Source organism: Rutidosis leptorrhynchoides, chromosome 4 (assembly GCF_046630445.1).
Source record: "Rutidosis leptorrhynchoides isolate AG116_Rl617_1_P2 chromosome 4, CSIRO_AGI_Rlap_v1, whole genome shotgun sequence".
Classification (NCBI taxonomy): Eukaryota; Viridiplantae; Streptophyta; class Magnoliopsida; order Asterales; family Asteraceae; genus Rutidosis; species Rutidosis leptorrhynchoides.
Genome location: NC_092336.1, coordinates 195,973,794 through 195,999,509, shown reverse-complemented (window position 1 = coordinate 195,999,509; position 25,716 = coordinate 195,973,794). Strand labels below are relative to the sequence as shown.

Genomic DNA, 25,716 nt, shown 5'->3' with positions numbered 1-25,716 from the left:
ATATCCTTCTTACCTCTTTAGACCGAGACCACAAAATCAACCAATCTAAAGGATCAACCACGGAATCAATAACAGGAGGCGAAAGACCTGCCCATAAGTGAATGCTATGCCATATAACTTTTGACGTGTGACAATCCAAAAAAAGATGATCTCGGGACTCAACTCCCACTCCACATACACATCATATGATTGAAGAGGTTTCAAGGCCTCGAAATGACAATCCAAAAAAAGATGATCTCGGGACTCAACTCCCACTCCACATACACATCGGGAGTTTTCCCTTGTTTGTTTCCAAGACCGCTACAGTACCCACGGGCAAACGTTAGCGGTTTAAAGCTCCCGGGTACTACTGCTCTGCGTGCGCGTAATCAGGACGATGGGAGTGAGGTTCGATCCTGGGTTTCTCCCTGGGAGGGGGGTGGGTGTTAACCAACTAACCAAGCTGTCCAAAAAAAAATATTGACCAGAGGGTACTGCATGCACGCTAGCTGCAATCTTTCTAAAGCAAGAAGAGAAGAAAGTTTACTTCGAGAAAGAAATGCCTTGTCGTCAATAGCATGGTACAGCCAGGGCAAAGAGCGAAGGAAATCTTTTAGTGTATATACAACATGGTCATTCAAGAGATTTTAGTTCCAATTTAAAAGGCTACATATTAAGTAATACGTAAGCCTTTTAAATAGCAAAAGACACCAAAGAACCCTTTGACATAGGTATCGAGGTAACTAATCAACTTTGAGGTTGTAAATTCGAGCCCATGATGGACTATCTGTAGTTGAAAGTGAGTGTTCGATGTTTTAAAAAAAATACCAAAAGATTCATAATGTAACTTTACAACATATTGACGCACCACCAAATTTTTAGGATGCAAAAAACAACAATCTGTAACAAACCCCATCTATTTACCATCACTGAATGTCAATATGTATGTATACATGGATCACTCTTTACTCTGTCTTATACGCCCAACCATGCTTCTCCAAAAACGCTTCAACCGCTTCTTTAATAGCCAAATTTGGGATTAGTTGTGAAGGCAAAAGGGTTTCACGAGTAATTGGATCAAACTTCCCCACCTGTATCACATTTTTTTTTAGTATGAATAGCGTAAGACAGACATATCGTTTTTTTTTTTTTTTAAAGATACTCTCTTGAACTGACAAATTGTACGGGTTGGTTAGCTCATGTAATATGTCAAAATGGGTTGGGTTGAAATACCTTATCTAGATGATCAAGAATGACTGCCCTTTCATAAGTTAAACCGCTAGGAGTGATGACAGGATCTCGATATATATCGAGCGTGATTTTGCAACAAAGATAGTCAGGCACCTGTATGTATGTATTACAGATAAGTTTTTTCAGAACCAAACATGCATTTTGATTTGATAAGAAAAAAACACACATTGTACCTCTGTTGGTGTGTCGGCTTCTGCAGCTTTGGAGAAAACTAGTTTCAAAGCTGCTAATTGTTCTGAAGTTGAATCGGTAACTTCATCATCTTCTTCATTTAGATTACCATCATGCACATGTTTTTCTTTCAGAGCTATCTTGCAAGATTCTCTGTATCACATAATGACAAATATTAACAAAAAATAAAAATAAAAAATCAGGTAAACTTTCCAAATCAATTTAAACTTGATAAAAAAACAGAATCAGATAAATAACAGGTTAACTGGTCATGTAAACTTGATAAAATAGCTAAACTAGAATGTGGGTCAAACATATCAAAATTCACTCAAGTTATGTAAGAGCATAAAATCATAGGTTTACTTTTGCCACTAATAAAAGGCATCATAACATCAGAAAATAGGAATAATATAGAAGAGAGAATACTCAAGATTTCGTAAGTCATAAGATCGCTTGGTAGAATCGCGCTCCCACTCTTCGTATTTTGCTGTCGCTAACTCCTGCCATATTTCTTCGACCATATAACTGTTAGGGTGTGCACCTCTCCCAAGATCCAAAGCCTGTGGGACCCACAAACAAACTTGATACATTTGATATGATTTAATAAATAAAAGATGTGCCAAGCATGATTATGAAAACAATAATTTTACATATAGAATCAAACTTCTGCTTATTAATAGATAGAATATTTTGATGCAAATCAATACACTTTGGATGATTTTCACCAATATACTTTTCATCAAAACTCATTAACTTAACACATAACCGAAATGTAGAGATTTAAAACTAAAGTGGGGTCAAAGTTGTCAATTGTAAAATGGCTCCTCAGTTGCACGCATATAATCATTGACAAATGTCAAATCATAATAGTGATTGCATGCATCACGGAGAATGAACTAATTTCGAATGCGTTACAAAGCAATGAACGAACATCAACCCGACTTAAGATTCTCAAAAATATTTAGCAGCACCAATGTCCACAAAACGTAAACAATTATTAGATACGACAATCATATCTACCTTCATTAACTATGCAAATCATCAGACAAATATACATACATGGAAAGAAGTTAAGAACACTGTTATTCAGTTTTATATAGGATAATTGTTCTAGCAAACATATTTTATATAGGATAATTGTTCTAGCAAACATATGGCCTTCCACTGGATCAGCACACGTACATGGACTTTATTGTTTACAAAAAAAAACACTTTCTATTAAATCTTTCAACTTACTATGAATCAACCGAAAGGTCCTTTCATGCATTATTAAGTCCATAAACTTATAAAGAGGGACCTTATCATAAAGTTTTTGACGTCCCAGAATTTAATGATATAAACATAAAGTCCATGGACTTGTGTACGAATTCAGCTACAACAATAGTACAAGACCAAAAGAAGTAAACTACTTACCCTTTGCAATTCTTTAATTCCTTCAGCATACTTTTCCCTTTGTAGTAGTGCAAGACCTAGCATGTAATGACCCTGCAATTTCACAAGTATTTCACTTTGTTAGCAATCCTCAGAGTAAATTATACCGTTAGTCAGTGGCGGAACATGAACCCGGATACAGACGGGACGAGTCTAAAAATTTAATAAAATTTTCAAAGTCAGCAGGGGTAAACACTAAAAAAAACCTTATTTTGTGGTAAAAAAAAATTCTTTTAGTGTAAATTTTTTTTTCCCATTAAATCCAGGTGAGGCGGATACCCCCTTTCTCATACACTAAGTACCGCCCCTGCCGTTAGTCCCCGACTCCCCGTGGACCTCAGGACTATCGGTGTAATTTTACGTAAACCTCAGGGACCAACGATATAAATTACCCTAATATTTAGATACAAAAGAAAGCAATGCCACTTGGCACGTCATATAAGGTTATTTTACAACTAAAGTAATTTTGCTTATTTGTCAGTCACTGTTTTTGCAATTATTTTACAACTAAAACCGCTGCATTCATCCACCTAAAGGAAGAAGCATGTATCTATTAAAAGTAGAAACCTAAAGATGCATTATATTGCCTAATAAGATTTATATAGCAAAACATTCGAAAATATAATCATTTTTCTGTCTCTAAGTTCAATACAATATGATACTTCTAGTCTAGTCAGTAAAAGAGTCTATGATCTTGATACCATTCAACCAAGCATCACGAGATATTTTAGTTTGAAAGAGGAATACTGCAGCTTTAAATGCATGCAGAACTCGTTGATAAATGAAATGTCTTGATGAGTCATGGTACGTAAACCACCTACGTCTAGTAATCCAAACCACTGTATTCACACTATTCCTTAAAACGTGTCATTCAGTTACTCATGTTCCCCTTTTATTGTTCCGTTTTAACCAAGAAATCTGTCAGCTAATGTCAAGCATATTTTAACCGCCATTTCAATCATGCGGGAAACATTCAACATCCCTAAAAGTCATGTTCCAATTTCTAGCCCACAGCCAAGTCAAACAAGTTTTGTGCAACGCATAACTACATGATACACGTCATCAAAGTTACAAAATAGAGAAAGATGTCATTAAAATTCTCAATCCTACAAAAATGGCAGCACGTGCAAGTTAATATTAGAAACCGTTTCACATGTAAAACCACTGTCAGCATATAAGAGCATCGTAAACAACAATACAAAGGTTGATCTGCTTAAAAGAAATCAGATTCTATGTTCTCCTTTTTAATGTTGCTCATTCATTTACATTTGTCAAGTGCATTATCAAACTGAATCATTAAACGCTGACCTTTTTACCATATCTTCTAATTTGTTGTAACCCCAAGAAGCGATAAACCCTAACTCTCACGTACAATGTAGCAACAAGCAATTAAGCTTTTTTTACAAATACTGAATAAAATTAATTAATCAAAGGATCAAAAATCGAAACCTTTACAGATTTATGATCCAGTTGAACAGCCTTCAAGCAGTCCTCCTCAACTCTTGTCCAATCACTAAACACAAATAGAATAAATAAACCCTAGTCAACATCATCAATTTCAATTTCTGCATTTATAAACTATACCAACAAAAACAACAAACCCTAAATAATACATACACGACTATACATAATACGTACTTGCGTTTGCGATGACATAAAGCACGATTAGTCCAATAAACTGGAATATTAGGGCACAAAGTGATCGCCTGTAAAATTAAAAAGAACAAAATATTATAATGTGACATCTTATAAAACGCTTTATGAGAATGAGATATTAATTAATTAATTTTGATAATAACATATTCTAATAATTGATATTGATATATACCTCGGTGTAAGCATCAATTGCAGCACCTAACCTATTCTTTTTGAAGTACAAGTTTCCATCTTGCTTAAGTTGTTCTGCTTGATCAATTGCTGATATTACGCCTTTCGCCATTTTTGGATGTTTTGAGACTGTTTATGTTGTTACCGGCGACGGCGACGGCGACGGCGACGGAAGAGATTGTGATCGGAGGGAAAAGAGATGGTTCTAGATCGCCGGAGAATATGACTGGCGTCCGTCAACGATTGTGTGTGACTACAAAATATATTTTCGGGGGTTATAAAGTTGTAGAGCAGCTATTAAGTAAAATATTTTGCATTTATATTATATATTATATATATATATATATATATATATATATATATATATATATATATATATATATATATCATATCATATCATATCATGACAATATGACAAAAGAATTAATTTTTATTCTGAAAACCAGAAATAAGATAAATAAACGATAATCATCAAAACCGTTAGACCACTTCCATCAAGACAAACATGAACGGGTATAGTTACTTTTAGGTCAGTTTTGTTTTAGTTCGTGTTAATGTATCTTTGTTTTCTTTTCTCTTTCTGAGACAAAGATTCATTATTAAGTTTTTTAATTTTTTATTAAATAAATAAAAAGAAAAATAATAAAAAAGTAAGAAATCATTAGACTAATCACATTTAAGAGATTGTGTCACGTCACCTTTTCTACTTAACTTCCTCTAAAACATATTTATTAAAGAAAAATGATATTTCCAATCTCGTTTTTAATAAATTCATTATGAGACTGAATTTTTTTTTTCTTCCGAAAAGCAAATCATTAATCATGAAAAAAGGCTTTATGGGGCCTGACCCAGTACACAAATGGGCTAAGAGAAGCCCAATAAAACACTAAAGGATTAAAAATGCTGCTGTAAGAGAAATTCTGGAAACAGAGTGAAAATAACGAAAATGAAAAGCACGTGAATGTGGTTGCCGAGCAAGCAAACTAACGACCCGAATTATCCACGCTAAGCAAGACAATTCCATGGATCCGAAAGCCACTTCAACTACTCCAACTTCTTGATTCTAATACGATTTGAAACCCACTCGAATGACTTTAATTGAATCTCCATTAACGCCGTAGATGAACTCGAGTTAGATTTAGAAAAAACCTTAAGATTTCGTCTACACCATGTAAAATACCCACACGACCATTCAATTGCTTGCCACACCAAGGCCTCCAAAGAAGATATGACTCGATTACAATTACCTCTAAAAACTTCGTTGAGGCTTAGATTTGAAACCGAGTTGAAACCTCACCATTTATAAACCCGCTCCCACAAGTCCATCGAATGTCGACAAAAGATAAAAGCGTGTTCAATTGTTTCAACGTCATCATCACATAGAGGGTACCTAACGGAATCAAGATCAATACCGCGCTTATCAAGCTCGATACGGACCGGGACCCGCCTTTTTAGCACTCTCCATATGAGAAGTTCTTTTTCGGAACCAAGTAATTTTTTAGCGTTTCGTTTTATGAATTAACATTTGCACCAATTGTAGCATCATCAATTATCCTCGAAAGTTTTTTTGTTGTAAATAAACCGGACGGATCCAACTTCCAAACCCAAAAGTCCACGTATTTGTCATGCTTAGCATATGAATTAAACAAGTCGATGAGGTTACCTAGCTCAGCTTGTGCTCGGCCTGTGACAGTTCTGTTCCAGCTCTAGTTTTGCGAACAGCAATCGTCAGTCCAAGTAAGTCTATCCCGAACGCTGCATTCTCTGTTTTCTTCGAAATAAAATAGCCGCTTGAATTTTGAGACGACCCGTCCTAATCCATAAGGACGAATACAATAACATATGATTACATCGCGAGGTATTTGACCTCTATATGATACATTTTACAAACATTGCATTCGTTTTTAAAAGACAAACTTCCATTACATCGAAAGTTGACAGATATGCATATCCTTTCATAATATATCCAAACTATGAATGACTTAATATTAATCTTGATGAACTCAACGACTTGAATGCAACGTCTTTTGAAATATGTCATGAATGAATCCAAGTAATATCTCTAAAATGAGCAAATGCACAGCGGAAGATTTCTTTCAAACCTGAGAATAAACATGCTTTCAAGTGTCAATCAAAAGGTTGGTGAGTTCATTAGTTTATCATAATCATTCATTTCCATCATTTTAATAAACCACAAGATTCTAATTTTTCATAAATAACATTACACTCGCAAGTGTAATAAAAATCATTCGTATGATGAACACCTGGTAACCGACATTAACATAATGCATATAGAATATCCCCCGCATACTCGCAAGTATGCCATAAATATTGACAATCGCAATCACCATTTAAATCGAAGTACTAAAGCATTCCAAATTCTAGAATGGGGTTTGTTAGGCCCATAGATCTATCTTTAGGATTCGCGTCAATTATGGGCCATTTCCCTAATTCTTAGGTTACCAGACTTGAAGGGGCGATATTCGGTATAGTAATCCAACCATAGAATGTAGTTTCAAGTACTTGTGTCTATTTCGTAAAGCATTTATAAAAGCGCATGTATTCTCAGTCCCAAAAATATATATATTGCAAAAGCATTTAAAAAGGGAGCAAATGAAACTCACCATAATGTATTTTGTAGTAAAAATACATATGACGACATTGAACAATGCAGGGTTGACCTTGGGTTCACGAACATATATGATTCATATATTATTAATATACATAATTGTAATCGAGTAAGTTCCTATATATTTAATTTATTAATTATATCATTTTTATATTAATAATCTATATATGTCTCATATATTCTTTTTGTATATAAAAATATTGATTTTGTTATGTTATATGTAACGAATATATTTGTATATATATATATCATTTGTTTGTTAGAACTAGTAATTATAATGATATTAAAATTATATTAATATTGGTAATAATGATAATAATAATTATAGTACTATATATTACTAATAAAGGTAATGATGTTAATAATTTTTATTAGGGATAAATATCTTAATATTAATAATAATAATTGTAAAATTTTAATCTTACTGTTACTGATAAATATGATTAAGGATTTTAATATTTATTTAACAATACTCATTAATAAAACTGCTTATAATGATACCGATAGTAATAATAATATAATTGTAGTGATAATATTGTTAATAATAATAATAATGATTATAATACTTGTAATTGTAATAATAATAGTAATAATACTAATAATACTTATAGTACTAGGAATAATAATGATATTAGTATTGATAATAATAATTAAAGTCATAATAATAAAAATGATAATTTTATTATAAATCATAGTAATGATATTAGTAACAATATTAACATAATAATAATAATGCTAATACTACTTAATGATATTATTTAGTAATAACAAAAATGATAATAATATTAATCCTATTATTCATTAACATAATAACAACAATTAATAATAATAATAATAATAATAATAATAATAATAATAATAATAATAATAATAATAATAATAATAATAAAAAAAGAAATAAAAGACTACCTTACAAGCTTTAAAAAAAAATTGATGTCCCAGCCCGGAATTGAACCCGAGACCTCTCGTTCCTCAACACAATCCCTAACCCACTGATCTGTCTCGCTTTTTTTTATTTATAACACAACCTAAACTATTTAACTCGTATAGTTATCTATTCATGCTTCTTCTACAACCCGTCGACCAGAGCCAATTAACAATTAAAATAGTGATTACAAAACTTGATTTACATTGTGATGATTGAAACAGAAACGATTCATTGTTTTTACTTTGCATTAACAGAAACAATTTTTAAAACAAAATGAGCTGTTACAGCTCACTATAACTTCGCATGAACTCAAAGATCAAACATGGATTTAAGAACGTTTTAGGCCATGTCTTCAGCATGAAAAATGTTTAAAATTACTCCTAGAAGCTTTACAAATCTTCAATTTAACTGGAAACAAAACAGAAATTTCTAATTTTGCTGATGAACAATCTTTGACTTTTTGAAACATGAACTTTGACTCGACAATTAGAATTCAATAGAAGAAATTAGTCTTTGAAAACTTACAGATAGCTTACTGATGTCGAACGAGGTGTATATAAAATAGCTATTATTTTTCTAGGAAATACTATTAAATACGATACAATTTTACACAAGATATTTATTTATTTATAGAATGGATATACTTAAACCTTGCTACAACACTTATAGGCAGTGTACCTAATCGTACAGTAGTGTAGTTTTTAGTAAGTCCGGTTCGTTCCACAGGGAGATCTTTAAGCAAAGCTCAACGCTATATTAGTTTACTTTTATTAAAATTACAAATATATATATAAGTAATATTATTATTATAAAGGGGGGGTTTTTACCGTTTAATGACCGGTTTGTCGATTTTAAAACTTTAGTCGCAGTTAAAACCTAATGTAAAATATAAAATAAATACAAGACTTTAAATTAAAGCGTAAAGTAAATAACGATAATGAAATTGCGAATAATAAAAATGCGATAAAATAAAATTGCGATAATTAAAAGTACGATAATTAAAAGTGCGATAAAATAAAATAACAATAAATAAAAGTGCGATAATTAGAAGTGCAATTAAATATAAAATAAAGGAAATTAAATATGAAATAAAAGAATTATGCTTATTTAAACTTCCGTAATCATGCTGTTTGACGTGTTGATTTTAGTTTTATGCCCATGGGTTAATTGTCCTTTGTCCTGGATTATTCAATATGTCCGTCTGGTTTTTGTCCATAACAGTCCATCAGTCATAAATATAAATTGCAAGTGTCCTTGTCAAATTATTATTATACCCGAAGATAAATATTCCAACTAATTGGGGATTCGAATTGTAACAAGGTTTTAATACTTTGTTTAATGAATACACCAGGTTATCGACTGCGTGTAAACCAAGGTTTTACTACTTTGTTAACAATTACACCAATTACCCTTGAATGTAATTTCACCCCTGTTTTAATTATTCTAGTGGCTATTAATCCATTCCCGTATCCGGTTAAATGAACGATTATTCGTACAAATAAATACCCCGCCCATCGTGTCCGATCGAGTGTATATGGTAATTTATAGGGACGCCCAATTGTAAATCTTTATATTAACATTAACAAACTTTCATTTAGTTAAAAAAATATAAAGCCCATTAATAGCCCATAGTCTAGTTTCCACAAGTGTCGTTCTTTTGTCCAAACCCCAATCATGGTACAAAGCCCAATTACCCAATTTTAGTAATTAGCCCAACATCATGATTACTTCGTTTTAAACAAGCATAATAATAACTTAGCTACGAGACATTAATGTAAAAAGGTTGAACATAACTTACAATGATTAAAAATAGCGTAGCGTTACACGGACAGAATTTCGACTTACACCCTTACAACATTCGCTAACATACCCTTATTATTAGAATTATAATTAAAATTAAAATATAAATTATAAATATGAATATATTACTTCGTATAAAGAGAAGAAAAAAAAATGATGATATTTTGATCAGAATTCGGGTTGATTTATAGCCAGGAATGATTTTTGGGGCTCCGCGACTCGCGGCCAAATAGCCTTCAAACTCCGCGAGTCGCGGAGAGGTATTTTCAATTTACACCCTTGGAGTTTCCTGCTGCCGACGGTTTTAAATATATATATATAATATATATATAATTAATATAATTAATTATATATTATATTATATTTATATATATAGTTAACTTGTAATTTTTAGTCCGTTGCGTCGAGCGTTAAGAATTGACTCTGGTCCCGGTTCCGGATTTTCGAACGTCCTCGCGTACAATTTAATATCTTGTACTTTGCGTTTTGAATCTTGTACTCTTGTGTTTTCGAGACGTTTCTTATCAATATTTGGAACCTTTTTGATTGTCTTTTGTACTTTTGAGCTTTTTGGTCGTTTGCGTCTTCAATTCGTCGAATCTGTCTTTTGTCTTCACCTTTTATTATTTAAACGAATATCACTTGTAAATAGAACAATTGCAACTAAAAGCTTGTCTTTCTTGAGGAATAATGCTATGAAATATATGTTCGTTTTTAGCATTATCAAATATTCCCACACTTGAGCGTTGCTTGTCCTCAAGCAATACAGAACTTGAAATAAAAACATACATGAATCACTTTTTTATTCATCACATTTTGTACATCAGTGATTTTGATATAGCGGTATAAACAATGACAGTAATGATGGTTAAAGGTGGGTGTGTCATCCACAGTTGCCTCGGGTTTAGGTCAACGACACTTGCAATCAAATAGCCGATTTACTTTCGGTTTCCAAAGCAAAGTGCACATTTGAAAGGCGGTTTACAGTCCCACATGACTATAAAAATTTAGATCCTTTAAGGAAATTGGATCTTTATGAAAACATTTGATCTTTTGAAAATTCAAGCTAGATTTTACCCTAGATAAGTTTTCTGATTTGATCCACCATTGGTGTTGCAAAATATATTTGTGGATCAATATTTTGGCTAAAAACATTTAGGTTTGTGTAATCCACTGCTATCCCGGTATCGGAAAGCACACATCCAGTTTACGTGTTCCGTATATTACCTTTCGGCAAACTACCGTCCGGTTGTAAAGGAAAGCGATGAACAAGAAACTGTTAAGGCAATGTCCCGTGACATGCAGATGATTATGGTCTTTTAACGTGTCGGATGCTAGAACTATCCTTGGTAGGAGCGATAGTAAAGATCATCCTATGATTTTTCGGTCTGGCACAAGGTCCTGTCTCCGACCATGCTATGCAACCACCGTTCTTACGGTTGACACCCGATTTGGTTCAGGTGACCTAATGAATTCCAGGTGAATTCCTAGGATTTTACGTTCAATGGTAATGAACGCATTGAAAATGGGTTTTCAGAAAACAAATCGGTTTGTATTTTTGATCAAAATATTTTCTCGTTCAAGCTCGAGTTTAGATATCATTGAATTCCATGAGTTTGAATTCTCAATCTTTAAGGTCAATCTCAAGGATTGAGTAATATCAGTCTTAAAAGCTGATTTTTAATCTTTAAGGAGATTATCCTTTCTGGGGATCTGATTCATTAGTCTTATCAAGCTAATTTGCACGGTGCCTCCCCATTGTACGAGATAAATCCTTCTCATGGTTAGGATAAATCTGACCACTTGGCGACCCTGTTTGATGCTGAGGTCCGTGGATTTCCTGCTGATTTTAGAGATGACTTTTCTAGATTTTTCGTCAACCTACAGCTGGTCTGGACGACAACTTCATGACCTAAATCAAGAAGCGCGTGTCTTTTTCGGAAGACTTTACTTCCTTCAAATGATGGAATTGATTCATCGTGTAGATCCATCTCTTCTTTTCTTTCATCGGATAAAACAGTTGATTATTGTTCAAAACAAAAGTATTTTCAATTGTTTGTACAAAAATATGTGATAGATAGTTTTTAATTGAATAACTTGGTACATTCTCCCCACACTTAGTTTCTTTCTTTGCCTTTTTATTCTCCTTTATTCCATTTTAAATGAATTCAAGCGTTTTAAGTTGTTTCTCAATTTATGTCCTTTTCGAGGTAACGATAATTTCGGTATTAACACCTAGTTTTCATCGTTCATAAATATGTATAAACATGATTTTGAGTTCATTTAATTGAAAATTTTTCAAATTTTCACAAAATTTGGCAAATAAACTAAGTGTAAACCCGAGAGAATTTATAACCCTTCCCCACACTTGAGATCATGCAATGCCCTCATTTGCATGAAATCAGACTATAATTATAAATTCATGAGGGTGATTAGTGTAGAAAAGTGATTAAAAATACCCAGTTTGTAAGCATATTATTTTACATCACATTTGATATTTTGCGCCTTGTCATCAAAATTAGTAGCTTTTTGTTGAACTTAATGACAGTCTTTGAAAGTGCGCTGTTTTACCCTGTTGTGTACATAACATAAAATACAAACATATATACATATTTTTGAAGTTTGGTATATAATCCCTACGTTCAAAAATTAATATAATATATATATTTTTTTTTTTTACATACTTTAGATCAATAAAATTAAATGATAACAAAATTTGTCGCCCCGCCCTCGGGTAAAGCAATTTCGGCTCAACGACCTAGTCTTTAACTCACGACGAGTTTAGAAATCATTTTTTAAACTTAATGAATTAAAGTAAATTTTGTTTTTAAAATCACACAAAACTTAAAAGCATATTAATTTCATATAAAACCTAAAAAAAACAAAAATTCAGAATGGGGGGAGAAAACTAGTTCTTTAGTGTCTGCTAGCGGAAAAGACCAATCGAATTCCATTCTCGGAACTACACGAGAACAGAACAACTAACTACAAACAGCATTTTCTTTTTAGAATATTTGAATCTCCTCACACTTAGGTAGATGTGGTGTCGAAATTGTGATTAACTTCATCGTTAATTTCTCTTGGTCCATAATCAACTTGCATATCCGTGACTTTTTCTTTAAGCCATTGGTCGGATTCCTGTGTAATATCCACAATTTCAACTAGTTTCTCCTTTTCTTTAGGTGATAGATTGGATACTAACCGGTTACATAACTTAAAGTTCCCCTTGGTTCTAGCATCGCGAATCCGTTTAATAAGTTTCTTCATTGAACTATTAATAACGGGATTATTTAATTTCGTATCAACAACGGGGTTCTTTGTTATCAAGTCATCATTAGGTTTTACTTCATTTTCCCCACACTTAGGCGTTTTATTATTATTAAGCACTACCGTTGGAGTTGGTAAAACAACATGGTTGTTACCAATCGTTTTTGCTGGTTCAATGGTTTTTGTTGGTGGAGATTTAGACTTTCGAATCATAAAGGTGATCGATTTGTTACCACTACTAAGTGTCATTCTTCCATTTCCTACATCAAATAACGCCCCGGTGGACGCTAAGAATGGCCGACCTAAAATTAGAGGAATGTTTGGGTCCTCTTCTATGTCAATGACAATGAATTCGACTAGAAAGGTTAAATTACCTACTTGAATGGGTAGGTTGTCAGCAATTCCAACTGGGTGCTTAATGGTTTGATCAAAGAGTCGAACACTCATATCCGTTGGACTTAACTTACCTACACCTAATCTCTTATATAAGGAAAGAGGCATAACACTTACACTCGCACCTAAATCTGCTAGTGCATCATACATGACACAATCACTAAGTAGACAAGGAACAATAAATTCACCCGGATCACCTACCCTAGGTGGAGGTTTTGGTGTAACTGTCTTCACCGGATTTATATTTACGGCTTTTGTTTCTTGCACTTTCTTATTCTTTTTCTTCTTCTTCTTTCCAGAGGTATCACAATCTTTATTACCTATCACTTGCTCATACTCAACTCCTTTTCTTGGAAACGGGATGGGTGGTTTGTATGGTGCCACCATTGGTTTTACATACTCGGGTGGTGGTGGTGTAACTTCTTCATTGTTACTCTCATCTAAAACCTTCCCATCTTCTGGTGCTGGTTTTTCAGAATTCGTTGAAACCATATTAACATTCTCATTCCGAGGATTTACTTCAGTATTACTCGGTAGCTTTCCTTGTTCCCTCTCACTCATCATGCTAGCAAGAGTACCTACGTGTTTTTCTAGATTCAAAATGGAAGCTTGTTGAGTTCTTAATGACTGATCAAACCTCTCGTTCGTTTGGGTTTGAGTTTCAATAAATTGTGTTTGAGATTCAACTAGCTTAAATACCACTTCTTCCAGATTTGACTTCTTCTCGTCGGTTTGTTGTGGTGGTTTATACAAGCCAGGTCTTTGTTGATTGAAAGTGTTGTTTTGAGTTGGTTGGTTATTCGGACCTTGTTGGTTATACGAGTTATTGTCGGGTCCTTTTGGATTGTAAAGAATGTTTTGATTTCGATTGAAGTTTGGCCTTGGCGGTTGATAATTATTCTGATAACTATTTTCCAGCCTTTGGTTCATGTAGACAACATTCTCACGTTGTTCCATCGTTTGTTCAATGTGACAGTCTTTCATTAAGTGTGGTCCACCGCATTGCTCACAACTGATTCGTATTGCGTGAATATCTTTATTCATCTTTTCCATTCGTCTTTCGAAAGCATCTATTTTTGCGGAAACGGAATCAAAGTCATGGCTAGAATCGGCTCTAGCTGCTTTAGATGATCGAAAGATATCTTTTTCTTGGTGCCACTCATGCGAGTGGGAGGCTGTGTTATCAATAATTTTGTAAGCTTCAGTTGCGGTTTTCTTCATAATGGATCCACCAGCGGTTATGTCGATGTCTTTTCGTGTGGCGATGTCTACGCCTTTATAGAAGATTTGTACTATTTGAAAAGTATCTAATCCGTGTTGAGGACATCCTCTCAACATCCTTCCGAATCTTGTCCACGCCTCATATAATGTTTCATTTGGCTTTTGCGCGAACGTAACAATTTCTCCTTGAAGTCTCACGGCTTTAGATGCCGGAAAGAATTGTTTAAGAAATTTTTCAACTAAAACATCCCATGTGTCAATCGCCCCTTCAGGTAACGATTCTAACCAATCTTTGGCTTCTCCCTTTAAAGTCCAGGGAAACAACATGAGATAGATCTGCTCATCTTCCACTTCTCGGATTTTGAATAGTGTACAAATTCTTTTAAACGTACGAAGGTGTTCGTTAGGATCTTCATTCGGTGCACCACTGAATTGGCATTGGTTAGTTACCATGTGTAGAATTTGCCCTTTGATTTCATAATCTGGCGCATTAACTTCTGGCTTAATAATGGCGTGACCTTGGCCCGTGCGTGTGGCTCTCATTCGATCTTCCATACTTAGAGGTTCCGTTACTTCCATAATTGAATTTGTTGAATACGAATCACTAGAGGACTCTGATTTAACGGTTTGTGGTTCAGGAGGAAGAATTAGTGGTTCAGGATCTTGGAATTGTCCTTGAATATGCTCCGGGTTCTTAATTGTGAAGTCGGGTTCAAAAGATGGATTATCGGAAATTTGAGTTGGAGTTCTTGTTCGACTAGATGACGATTCTAAAGAAAAATCAACGGCGACAATATTTGCTAGATGTCTTGATCGAGTTACAGGTGGTGAACGTATGAAAGGTGGTGAACGTTTTGCTCGGTGCATTCACTGAATATCCTATTAGTTTTTAAAAAGGAAAGAAAAATTATAATAAGTTATCCAATTAATAGACTTTTCTGATTTTGCCCACGTTTCGAATAGCCAAAAGATGCAGCAGAGGGGCAGGATTCGTTTGGTCTCAATATAATTGAGTACTGTTTGGCTCCAATAACCCGGTCCACGTACAAATCCAACTATTACTACGAACCAGAAAATTTTGATGTCTATCAATTTAACCACTTAAAATAAATTTTCGTAATTTTAAGAAATTTAGATAAGAAGTAGAAAAAATTCTAAGTCCTAAAAACTAGAATAGCGAGAAATAAGAGAGAAAAAGAGTTCGTCGCAAAAGGTCGAAAAAGAAAAATGATTGAAAAATAAAAGGTGACGGAAAAATAAAAGAAACTTATAAAAACTTAAAAATACTTAACTAATTTAACCTTATTACTACAACTAACTTAAAATTATAATCGCAAATTGAAATTACTAATTGGAATGATAATTGATACATAGTAAAAGGTCTAAAAATATTAAAACTTACAAGAGAAACTAAATCCCAAATGGAAATAACTTAAAAAGAAACTAAAACTTAAAAAGGCGTCGCAAAATTCTAAAGCACCTAAATCTTAGTCTAAAGAAAAGGCACTTTAAGGAATTCTACGGCAAAGCCTAAAAATCTAGGAGTAAAAATAACTATAGCAAAAACTAAGTTTAAAATTAATTATGAGCTAAAAATATAAAAGTTACGCTACAATGATTAAAAAGGTACAAAATATAAAAATATACAAAAAGTTGTAAAAAGTACAATTTTTATAAAAATATTATTTTTATATTATTTATTTTACTAAACTATTAATTTTACAATTTAATAAAAACTTATTAAAACTAAATACATAAATATAAAGTAAAAAAAAATAAAAAAAACTAAAATTAATAATAATAATAATAATAATTAAGTTAAATAATAATAATAATAATTAAAACCCCGTAATCAATGCGAAATTAGGGTTTTGTCCGTGTGTCAGAAGACCTCCGCGAGTCGCGGCAAAAAGAGAAGAAATCCCCGCGAGTCGCGGGGTTCAGAAAAACAGTTGACAGGTTTCACTTTTTACGCGTTTTTCTTTATTTTTTTTTTTTTTTATTTTCTTTTTTCTGTTTTTAGTTTAAATAAACGATTTTTAATAAAATTTATATTTTTATAAATTAAAATAAAGATAAAGAAACTTATAAAACTTAAATATTTAACAAAATCCTAAAAATACTTATATTTTTGTTTTTCTTTTTATATTTTTGAATAATTAAAACGTAATTTTTACAAAAACGATTTTTAATAAAAGCAGATAAAAATCTTTTTTTTTTTTTTTTATATTAGCGTTGCGCTTCCGGCTTTTAAGATAGCTCCCCGGCAGCGGCGCCAAAAATACTTGATGTCGAACGAGGTGTATATAAAATAGCTATTATTTTTCTAGGAAATACTATTAAATACGATACAATTTTACACAAGATATTTATTTATTTATAGAATGGATATACTTAAACCTTGCTACAACACTTATAGGCAGTGTACCTAATCGTACAGTAGTGTAGTTTTTAGTAAGTCCGGTTCGTTCCACAGGGAGATCTTTAAGCAAAGCTCAACGCTATATTAGTTTACTTTTATTAAAATTACAAATATATATATAAGTAATATTATTATTATAAAGGGGGGGTTTTTACCGTTTAATGACCGGTTTGTCGATTTTAAAACTTTAGTCGCAGTTAAAACCTAATGTAAAATATAAAATAAATACAAGACTTTAAATTAAAGCGTAAAGTAAATAACGATAATGAAATTGCGAATAATAAAAATGCGATAAAATAAAATTGCGATAATTAAAAGTACGATAATTAAAAGTGCGATAAAATAAAATAACAATAAATAAAAGTGCGATAATTAGAAGTGCAATTAAATATAAAATAAAGGAAATTAAATATGAAATAAAAGAATTATGCTTATTTAAACTTCCGTAATCATGCTGTTTGACGTGTTGATTTTAGTTTTATGCCCATGGGTTAATTGTCCTTTGTCCTGGATTATTCAATATGTCCGTCTGGTTTTTGTCCATAACAGTCCATCAGTCATAAATATAAATTGCAAGTGTCCTTGTCAAATTATTATTATACCCGAAGATAAATATTCCAACTAATTGGGGATTCGAATTGTAACAAGGTTTTAATACTTTGTTTAATGAATACACCAGGTTATCGACTGCGTGTAAACCAAGGTTTTACTACTTTGTTAACAATTACACCAATTACCCTTGAATGTAATTTCACCCCTGTTTTAATTATTCTAGTGGCTATTAATCCATTCCCGTATCCGGTTAAATGAACGATTATTCGTACAAATAAATACCCCGCCCATCGTGTCCGATCGAGTGTATATGGTAATTTATAGGGACGCCCAATTGTAAATCTTTATATTAACATTAACAAACTTTCATTTAGTTAAAAAAATATAAAGCCCATTAATAGCCCATAGTCTAGTTTCCACAAGTGTCGTTCTTTTGTCCAAACCCCAATCATGGTACAAAGCCCAATTACCCAATTTTAGTAATTAGCCCAACATCATGATTACTTCGTTTTAAACAAGCATAATAATAACTTAGCTACGAGACATTAATGTAAAAAGGTTGAACATAACTTACAATGATTAAAAATAGCGTAGCGTTACACGGACAGAATTTCGACTTACACCCTTACAACATTCGCTAACATACCCTTATTATTAGAATTATAATTAAAATTAAAATATAAATTATAAATATGAATATATTACTTCGTATGAAGAGAAGAAAAAAAAATGATGATATTTTGATCAGAATTCGGGTTGATTTATAGCCAGGAATGATTTTTGGGGCTCCGCGACTCGCGGCCAAATAGCCTTCAAACTCCGCGAGTCGCGGAGAGGTATTTTCAATTTACACCCTTGGAGTTTCCTGCTGCCGACGGTTTTAAATATATATATATAATATATATATAATTAATATAATTAATTATATATTATATTATATTTATATATATAGTTAACTTGTAATTTTTAGTCCGTTGCGTCGAGCGTTAAGAATTGACTCTGGTCCCGGTTCCGGATTTTCGAACGTCCTCGCGTACAATTTAATATCTTGTACTTTGCGTTTTGAATCTTGTACTCTTGTGTTTTCGAGACGTTTCTTATCAATATTTGGAACCTTTTTGATTGTCTTTTGTACTTTTGAGCTTTTTGGTCGTTTGCGTCTTCAATTCGTCGAATCTGTCTTTTGTCTTCACCTTTTATTATTTAAACGAATATCACTTGTAAATAGAACAATTGCAACTAAAAGCTTGTCTTTCTTGAGGAATAATGCTATGAAATATATGTTCGTTTTTAGCATTATCACTTACATAAGAGATTTCTAATACTACTGCGTTTCCAGATTTTGTTAATTCATTGGAAATTGAACTTTTGTAACTTTGAAGTCAAGAACAGAGGTCGAGCTGTTCTTCCTCTATTTTTTTCTGTTTCAATTTTGATTTTTCAGTATGTAAAGGATTGTTTTCGTGATTAAACCAATTGGTATTGGTGTAGTACCTATAGTCTAACAAAGTTGTCTGGTAGCTATAATTGATCGACCATTAGTACAAATTTGCAACAGACGATGAGGAATTTAATAACAGATATATAATTTTATAACTGGATCGTACAACTAAAAGATTTTCATATCAGATTAATAATTTACATGTGATTGTGATGTATAACAAAATACGTATCCTCTGTGTATTATAGGTATATATCTGTAGTATATATAAATAGCTGTGTAATATATATATATATATATATATATATATATATATATATATATATATATATATATATATATATATATATGTGTGTGTGTGTGTGTGTGTGTGTATATATATATATGATTTTATAAATTTATTTATATATCTGATTATATATATTTGTTTATGTATATCTAACTAAAATTTGTATATACCATTTGTATATATATATATATATATATATCGGCTATATATATATATATATATATATATATATATATATATATATATATATATATATATATATATATATATATATATATATGTATTTTAAATATATAAGGAAACATAATAATATTTATTATACAAACATTAGTATTAAATATTAATTATAATAATAATAATAATCCTAATACTAGTAATAATAATAATAGAAATACTAATATGATTAATGATAAAAATACTTAATAATACTAATATTAACATTATTAATGATAAAAGTAATAATAATAATAATAATATGATGTTATTAATAATAACAAAAATAATGATTTTAATAAGTTTAATAATCATTAATACATATGATAATAACAATAAAGATGAATATAATAGTATTATTAATGATTCTAATAATATTACTTATAATAATACTAATCGTAATAATACTTATTATTAATGATAATAACAATATTAGTAATAATAATCTATCACTTTATATATATCAAATTTCTTATCTATAAAAAATAATATTATTAATAATAGTATTGATATTAATATTGAAAGAAATAATAATATTATTGTAACAATTATATTAATAATTAATTTAGTACATTAGTATTACATGTTACTGATTATGTAATATAACTATAAAATGTATATTATAAAACTAATATTGGATATTAAATTTTTATACATTTTAACATATTTGCATAGTAATAATTATGTATAGAAATCATATATTTTTATATAAGTTTATTTTAATTATTTTATATCTTATTTCACATATTTAATTTTAATGTTTAAATTATATTTTATTATTTTCAATTTTATTATATATATACCAACATTTATTTATATAACTATATTTATTTACAAATAATTGTTCGAGAATCGTCGGAACCGGTCAAAGGTTAAATGAATCAATGTAAACAGTTCAAAAATTTTGAGACGCAACATTACAGACTTTGCTTATCGTGTCGGAAACATATAAAGATCAAGTTTAAATTTGGTCGGAAATTTCCGGGTCGTCACATTACCTACCCGTTAAAGAAATTTCGTCCCCGAAATTTGATCGAGGTCGTCATGGATAACAATAAGAATGTTTTCATGATGAATATGAGTCGATAAATAGAGTTTTATCATTATTGATTAATATAGATAAAACGATTCGATTATGTGAAGAGTACGAGTGAAGTTATCACAAAAGAGTGAAATACATAAATGTATGTTTGTCTTAACCAGTGACGTAGTCACGATTGATTTCCGAAATTCAAGGGATTTAGAGAAAATCTTCGTAATAAGATTTGATTCTTTGGTAATAAGGTAATTAGGATTTTCTTCGGTTAAATGCGATAATCTGTCTCGATTGCCTTGTTGGATATTTCACTATAAATCCACTGTAGTGACCCGAACTTTTCCATGTTTATATATATATTAAATGAAATTGTTATTTACATGATTAAGTGTTTTCAACATGTTAAGCAATCAAACTTGTTAAGACTTGATTAATTGAAATAGGTTTCATATAGACAATTGACCACCCAAGTTGACCGGTGATTCACGAACGTTAAAACTTGTAAAAACTATACGATGACATATATATGGTTATATATATATAGTTAACATGATTTTATTATAAGTATGTATCTCATTAGGTATTTTAACAATGAGTTATATACATAAAAATGAGACTATTAATTTAAGAAACTCGAAAACGATATATATAACGATTATCGTTATAACAACGTCTTACTAGGTACATATGAATCATATTATGATATTGATACACTTGGTTAATTATATTAAATGATAAGTAAATATATTATTAAGTGTATTAACAATGAAATACATATGTAAAAATAAGACTATTAACTTAATGATTTCGAAACGAGACATATATGTAACGATTATCGTTGTAACGACATTTAACTGTATATATATCATACTAAGATATATTATATATCATAATATCATGATAATATAACAATTTAACATCTCATTTGTTATAATAAACAATGGGTTAACAACATTAAACAAGATCGTTAACCTAAAGGTTTCAAAACAACATTTACATGTAACGACTAACGATGACTTAACGACTCAGTTAAAATGTATATACATGTAGTGTTTTAATATGTATTCATACACTTTTGAAAGACTTCAAGACACTTATCAATATACTTCTACTTAACAAAAATGCTTACAATTACATCCTCGTTCAGTTTCATCAACAATTCTACTCGTATGCACCCGTATTCGTACTCGTACAATACACAGCTTTTAGATGTATGTACTATTGGTATATACACTCCAATGATAAGATCTTAGCAGCCTATGTGAGTCACCTAACACATGTGGGAACCATCATTTGGAAACTAGCATGAAATATCTCATAAAATTACAAAAATATGAGTAATCATTCATGACTTATTTACATGAAAACAAAATTACATATCCTTTATATCTAATCCATACACCAACGACCAAAAACACCTACAAACACTTTCATTCTTCAATTTTCTTCATCTAATTGATCTCTCTCAAGTTCTATCTTCAAGTTCTAAGTGTTCTTCATAAATTCCAAAAGTTCTACTTTCATAAAATCAAGAATACTTCCAAGATTGCAAGTTTACTTCCAAGTTTTCTAAATCCATTCCAAGTAATCATCCAAGATCAAGAAACCTTTGTTACTTATAGTAGGTTATCTTTCTAATACAAGGTAATAATCATATTCAAACTTTAATTCAATTTCTATAACTATAACAATCTTATTTCGAGTGGAAATCTTACTTGAAATTGTTTTCGTGTCATGATTCTGCTTCAAGAACTTTCAAGCCATCCAAGGATCCTTTGAAGCTAGATCTATTTTTCTCATTTCCAGTAGGTTTATCCAAGGAACTTGAGGTAGTAATTATGTTCATAACATCATTCGATTCATACATATAAAGCTATCTTATTCGAAGGTTTAAACTTGTAATCACTAGAACATAGTTTAGTTAATTCTAAACTTGTTCGCAAATAAAAGTTAATCCTTCTAACTTGACTTTTAAAATCAACTAAACACATGTTCTATATCTATATGATATGCTAACTTAATGATTTAAAACCTGGAAACACGAAAAACACCGTAAAACCGGATTTACGCCGTCGTAGTAACATCGCGGGCTGTTTTGGGTTAGTTAATTAAAAACTATGATAAACTTTGATTTAAAAGTTGTTATTCTGGGAAAATTATTTTTATTATGAACATGAAACTATATCCAAAAATTATGGTTAAACTCAAAGTGGAAGTATGTTTTCTAAAATGGTCATCTAGATGTCGTTCTTTCGACTGAAATGACTACCTTTACAAAAATGACTTGTAACTTATTTTTCTGATTATAAACCTATACTTTTTCTGTTTAGATTCATAAAATAGAGTTCAATATGAAACCATAGCAATTTGATTCACTCAAAACGGATTTAAAATGAAGAAGTTATGGGTAAAACAAGATTGGATAATTTTTCTCATTTTAGCTACGTGAAAATTGGTAACAAATCTATTCCAACCATAACTTAATCAACTTGTATTGTATATTATGTAATCTTGAGATACCATAGACACGTATACAATGTTTCGACCTATCATGTCGAAACATCTATATATATTTCGGAACAACCATAGACACTCTATATGTGAATGTTGGAGTTAGCTATACAGGGTTGAGGTTGATTCCAAAATATATATAGTTTGAGTTGTGATCAATACTGAGATACATATACACTGGGTCGTGGATTGATTCAAGATAATATTTATCGATTTATTTCTGTACATCTAACTGTGGACAACTAGTTGTAGGTTACTAACGAGGACAGCTGACTTAATAAACTTAAAAAATCAAAATATATTAAAAGTGTTGTAAATATATTTTGAACATACTTTGATATATATGTATATATTGTTATAGGTTCGTGAATCAACCAGTGGCCAAGTCTTACTTCCCGACGAAGTAAAAATATGTGAAAGTGAGTTATAGTCCCACTTTTAAAATCTAATATTTTTGGGATGAGAATACATGCAGGTTTTATAAATGATTTACAAAATAGACACAAGTACGTGAAACTACATTCTATGGTTGAATTATCGAAATCGAATATGCCCCTCTTTATTAAGTCTGGTAATCTAAGAATTAGGGAACAGACACCCTAATTGACGCGAATCCTAAAGATAGATCTATTGGGCCTAACAAACCCCATCCAAAGTACCGGATGCTTTAGTACTTCGAAATTTATATCATATCCGAAGGTTGTCCCGGAATGATGGGGATATTCTTATATATGCATCTTGTTAATGTCGGTTACCAGGTGTTCACCATATGAATGATCTTTATCTCTATGTATGGGATGTGTATTGAAATATGAAATCTTGTGGTCTATTATTATGATTTGATATATATAGGTTAAACCTATAACTCACCAACATTTTTGTTGACGTTTTAAGCATGTTTATTCTCAGGTGATTATTAAGAGCTTCCGCTGTCGCATACTTAAATAAGGACGAGATTTGGAGTCCATGCTTGTATGATATTGTGTAAAAACTGCATTCAAGAAACTTATTTTGTTGTAACATATTTGTATTGTAAACCATTATGTAATGGTCGTGTGTAAACAGGATATTTTAGATTATCATTATTTGATAATCTACGTAAAGCTTTTTAAACCTTTATTGATGAAATAAAGGTTATGGTTTGTTTTAAAATGAATGCAGTCTTTGAAAAACGTCTCATATAGAGGTCAAAACCTCGCAACGAAATCAATTAATATGGAACGTTTTTAATCAATAAGAACGGAACATTTCAGTTGGTATCCGAGCGTTGGTCTTAGAGAACCAGAATTTTGCATTAGTGTGTCTTATCGAGTTTGTTAGGATGCATTAGTGAGTCTGGACTTCGACCGTGTTTACTTGAAAAATGATTGCTTAACAAATTTTGTTGGAAACTATATATTTTTAACATGTGAATATTATGTGATATATTAATCTCTTAACGCGTTTGATATTATGTGATAGATGTCTACCTCTAGAACAAGTCCCATTGACTTACCTAATAATAATGAAGAGTCAAATATAAATTGGAATGATTCGTGGACTGATTCACAAGTTCCCGAAGAGGAACCGGAAGAAGAGTCGGAACCGGAAGAAGAATCGGAACCGGAAGAAGAATCGGAACCGGATGAAGAAATAGAACCGGTGGGGGAAATAATAAAACAGTTAAGTAAAAGAAAATCCTCAACCAACTGACCAAGGTTAATTATGGTCAATGGTGTTTCCGCCAAGGAAGCAAAATATTGGGAGGATTACCAATTCTCCGATGAATCGAATTCCGACGAGAATTCCGATGATGTTATAGAAATTACCCCAACTGAATTTAAAAAGGCAAAAGCAAATAATAAGGGAAAGGGCATAAAAATAGAGAAATCTAATTCCAACCCCGATGAACTTTATATGTATCGTCAACCCCCGAAGTCCTTAAGTTGTAACAATGACCCGGGAACCTCTAAACCACCAGGTTTTTCTAAACCAATGTGGAAAACGACGGTTCGTATTAGGGGAACATCATATATCCCTAGAAACTTGGCAAAACGAACCAAAACCGAAGAAGAAGAAACAAGCGAGTCGGAATAAGATAGTTATATTCGTGTGGTGTAATATATGTAATATAGTGTGCTTATGCTTTATGATATATGTAAAAATTGCTTGTATTAATAAGTATTTCTTTTATGAATCTAACTCTTGTCTATTTTACAGTATAAAAACACAAAATGGATAGACAATCCAATATTTTAAGAGACCTACCCGGAGACATGATTGATGAAATCTTGTCTAGAGTCGGTCAGAATTCTTCGGCACAACTATTTAAGGCGAGATCAGTTTGTAAGACATTCGAAGAACGTTCCAAGAATG

The 25,716-nt window shown here is 31.4% G+C and overlaps 1 protein-coding gene across 1 annotated transcript; it reads right to left on the bottom strand.

Annotated features, from left to right (window-relative positions):
• Window positions 1-731: 731 nt before the first annotated feature.
• LOC139843203 (E3 ubiquitin-protein ligase CHIP-like) lies at window positions 732-4,819 on the bottom strand. The gene is made up of 8 exons (XM_071833268.1): window positions 4,661-4,819; window positions 4,471-4,538; window positions 4,282-4,345; window positions 2,815-2,886; window positions 1,828-1,961; window positions 1,404-1,554; window positions 1,213-1,323; window positions 732-1,070 (listed from the first exon to the last, which is right to left on the bottom strand). Exons 1-8 carry the CDS (start codon window positions 4,769-4,771, stop codon window positions 945-947), a joined length of 837 nt encoding a protein of 278 aa, XP_071689369.1. The 5' UTR covers window positions 4,772-4,819; the 3' UTR covers window positions 732-944.
• Window positions 4,820-25,716: the final 20,897 nt, after the last annotated feature.

Excerpts from the sequence above, each read along its gene's own strand:
- LOC139843203 (XM_071833268.1), bottom strand. The coding sequence starts at position 4,771 with ATGGCGAAAGGCGTAATATCAGCAATTGATCAAGCAGAACAACTTAAG. Across the intron at positions 4,539-4,660 it reads CAATTGATGCTTACACCGAG|GCGATCACTTTGTGCCCTAA; the intron begins GTATATATCAAT and ends TTAATTTTACAG. Across the intron at positions 1,962-2,814 it reads GAATTAAAGAATTGCAAAGG|GCTTTGGATCTTGGGAGAGG; the intron begins GTAAGTAGTTTA and ends TGGGTCCCACAG.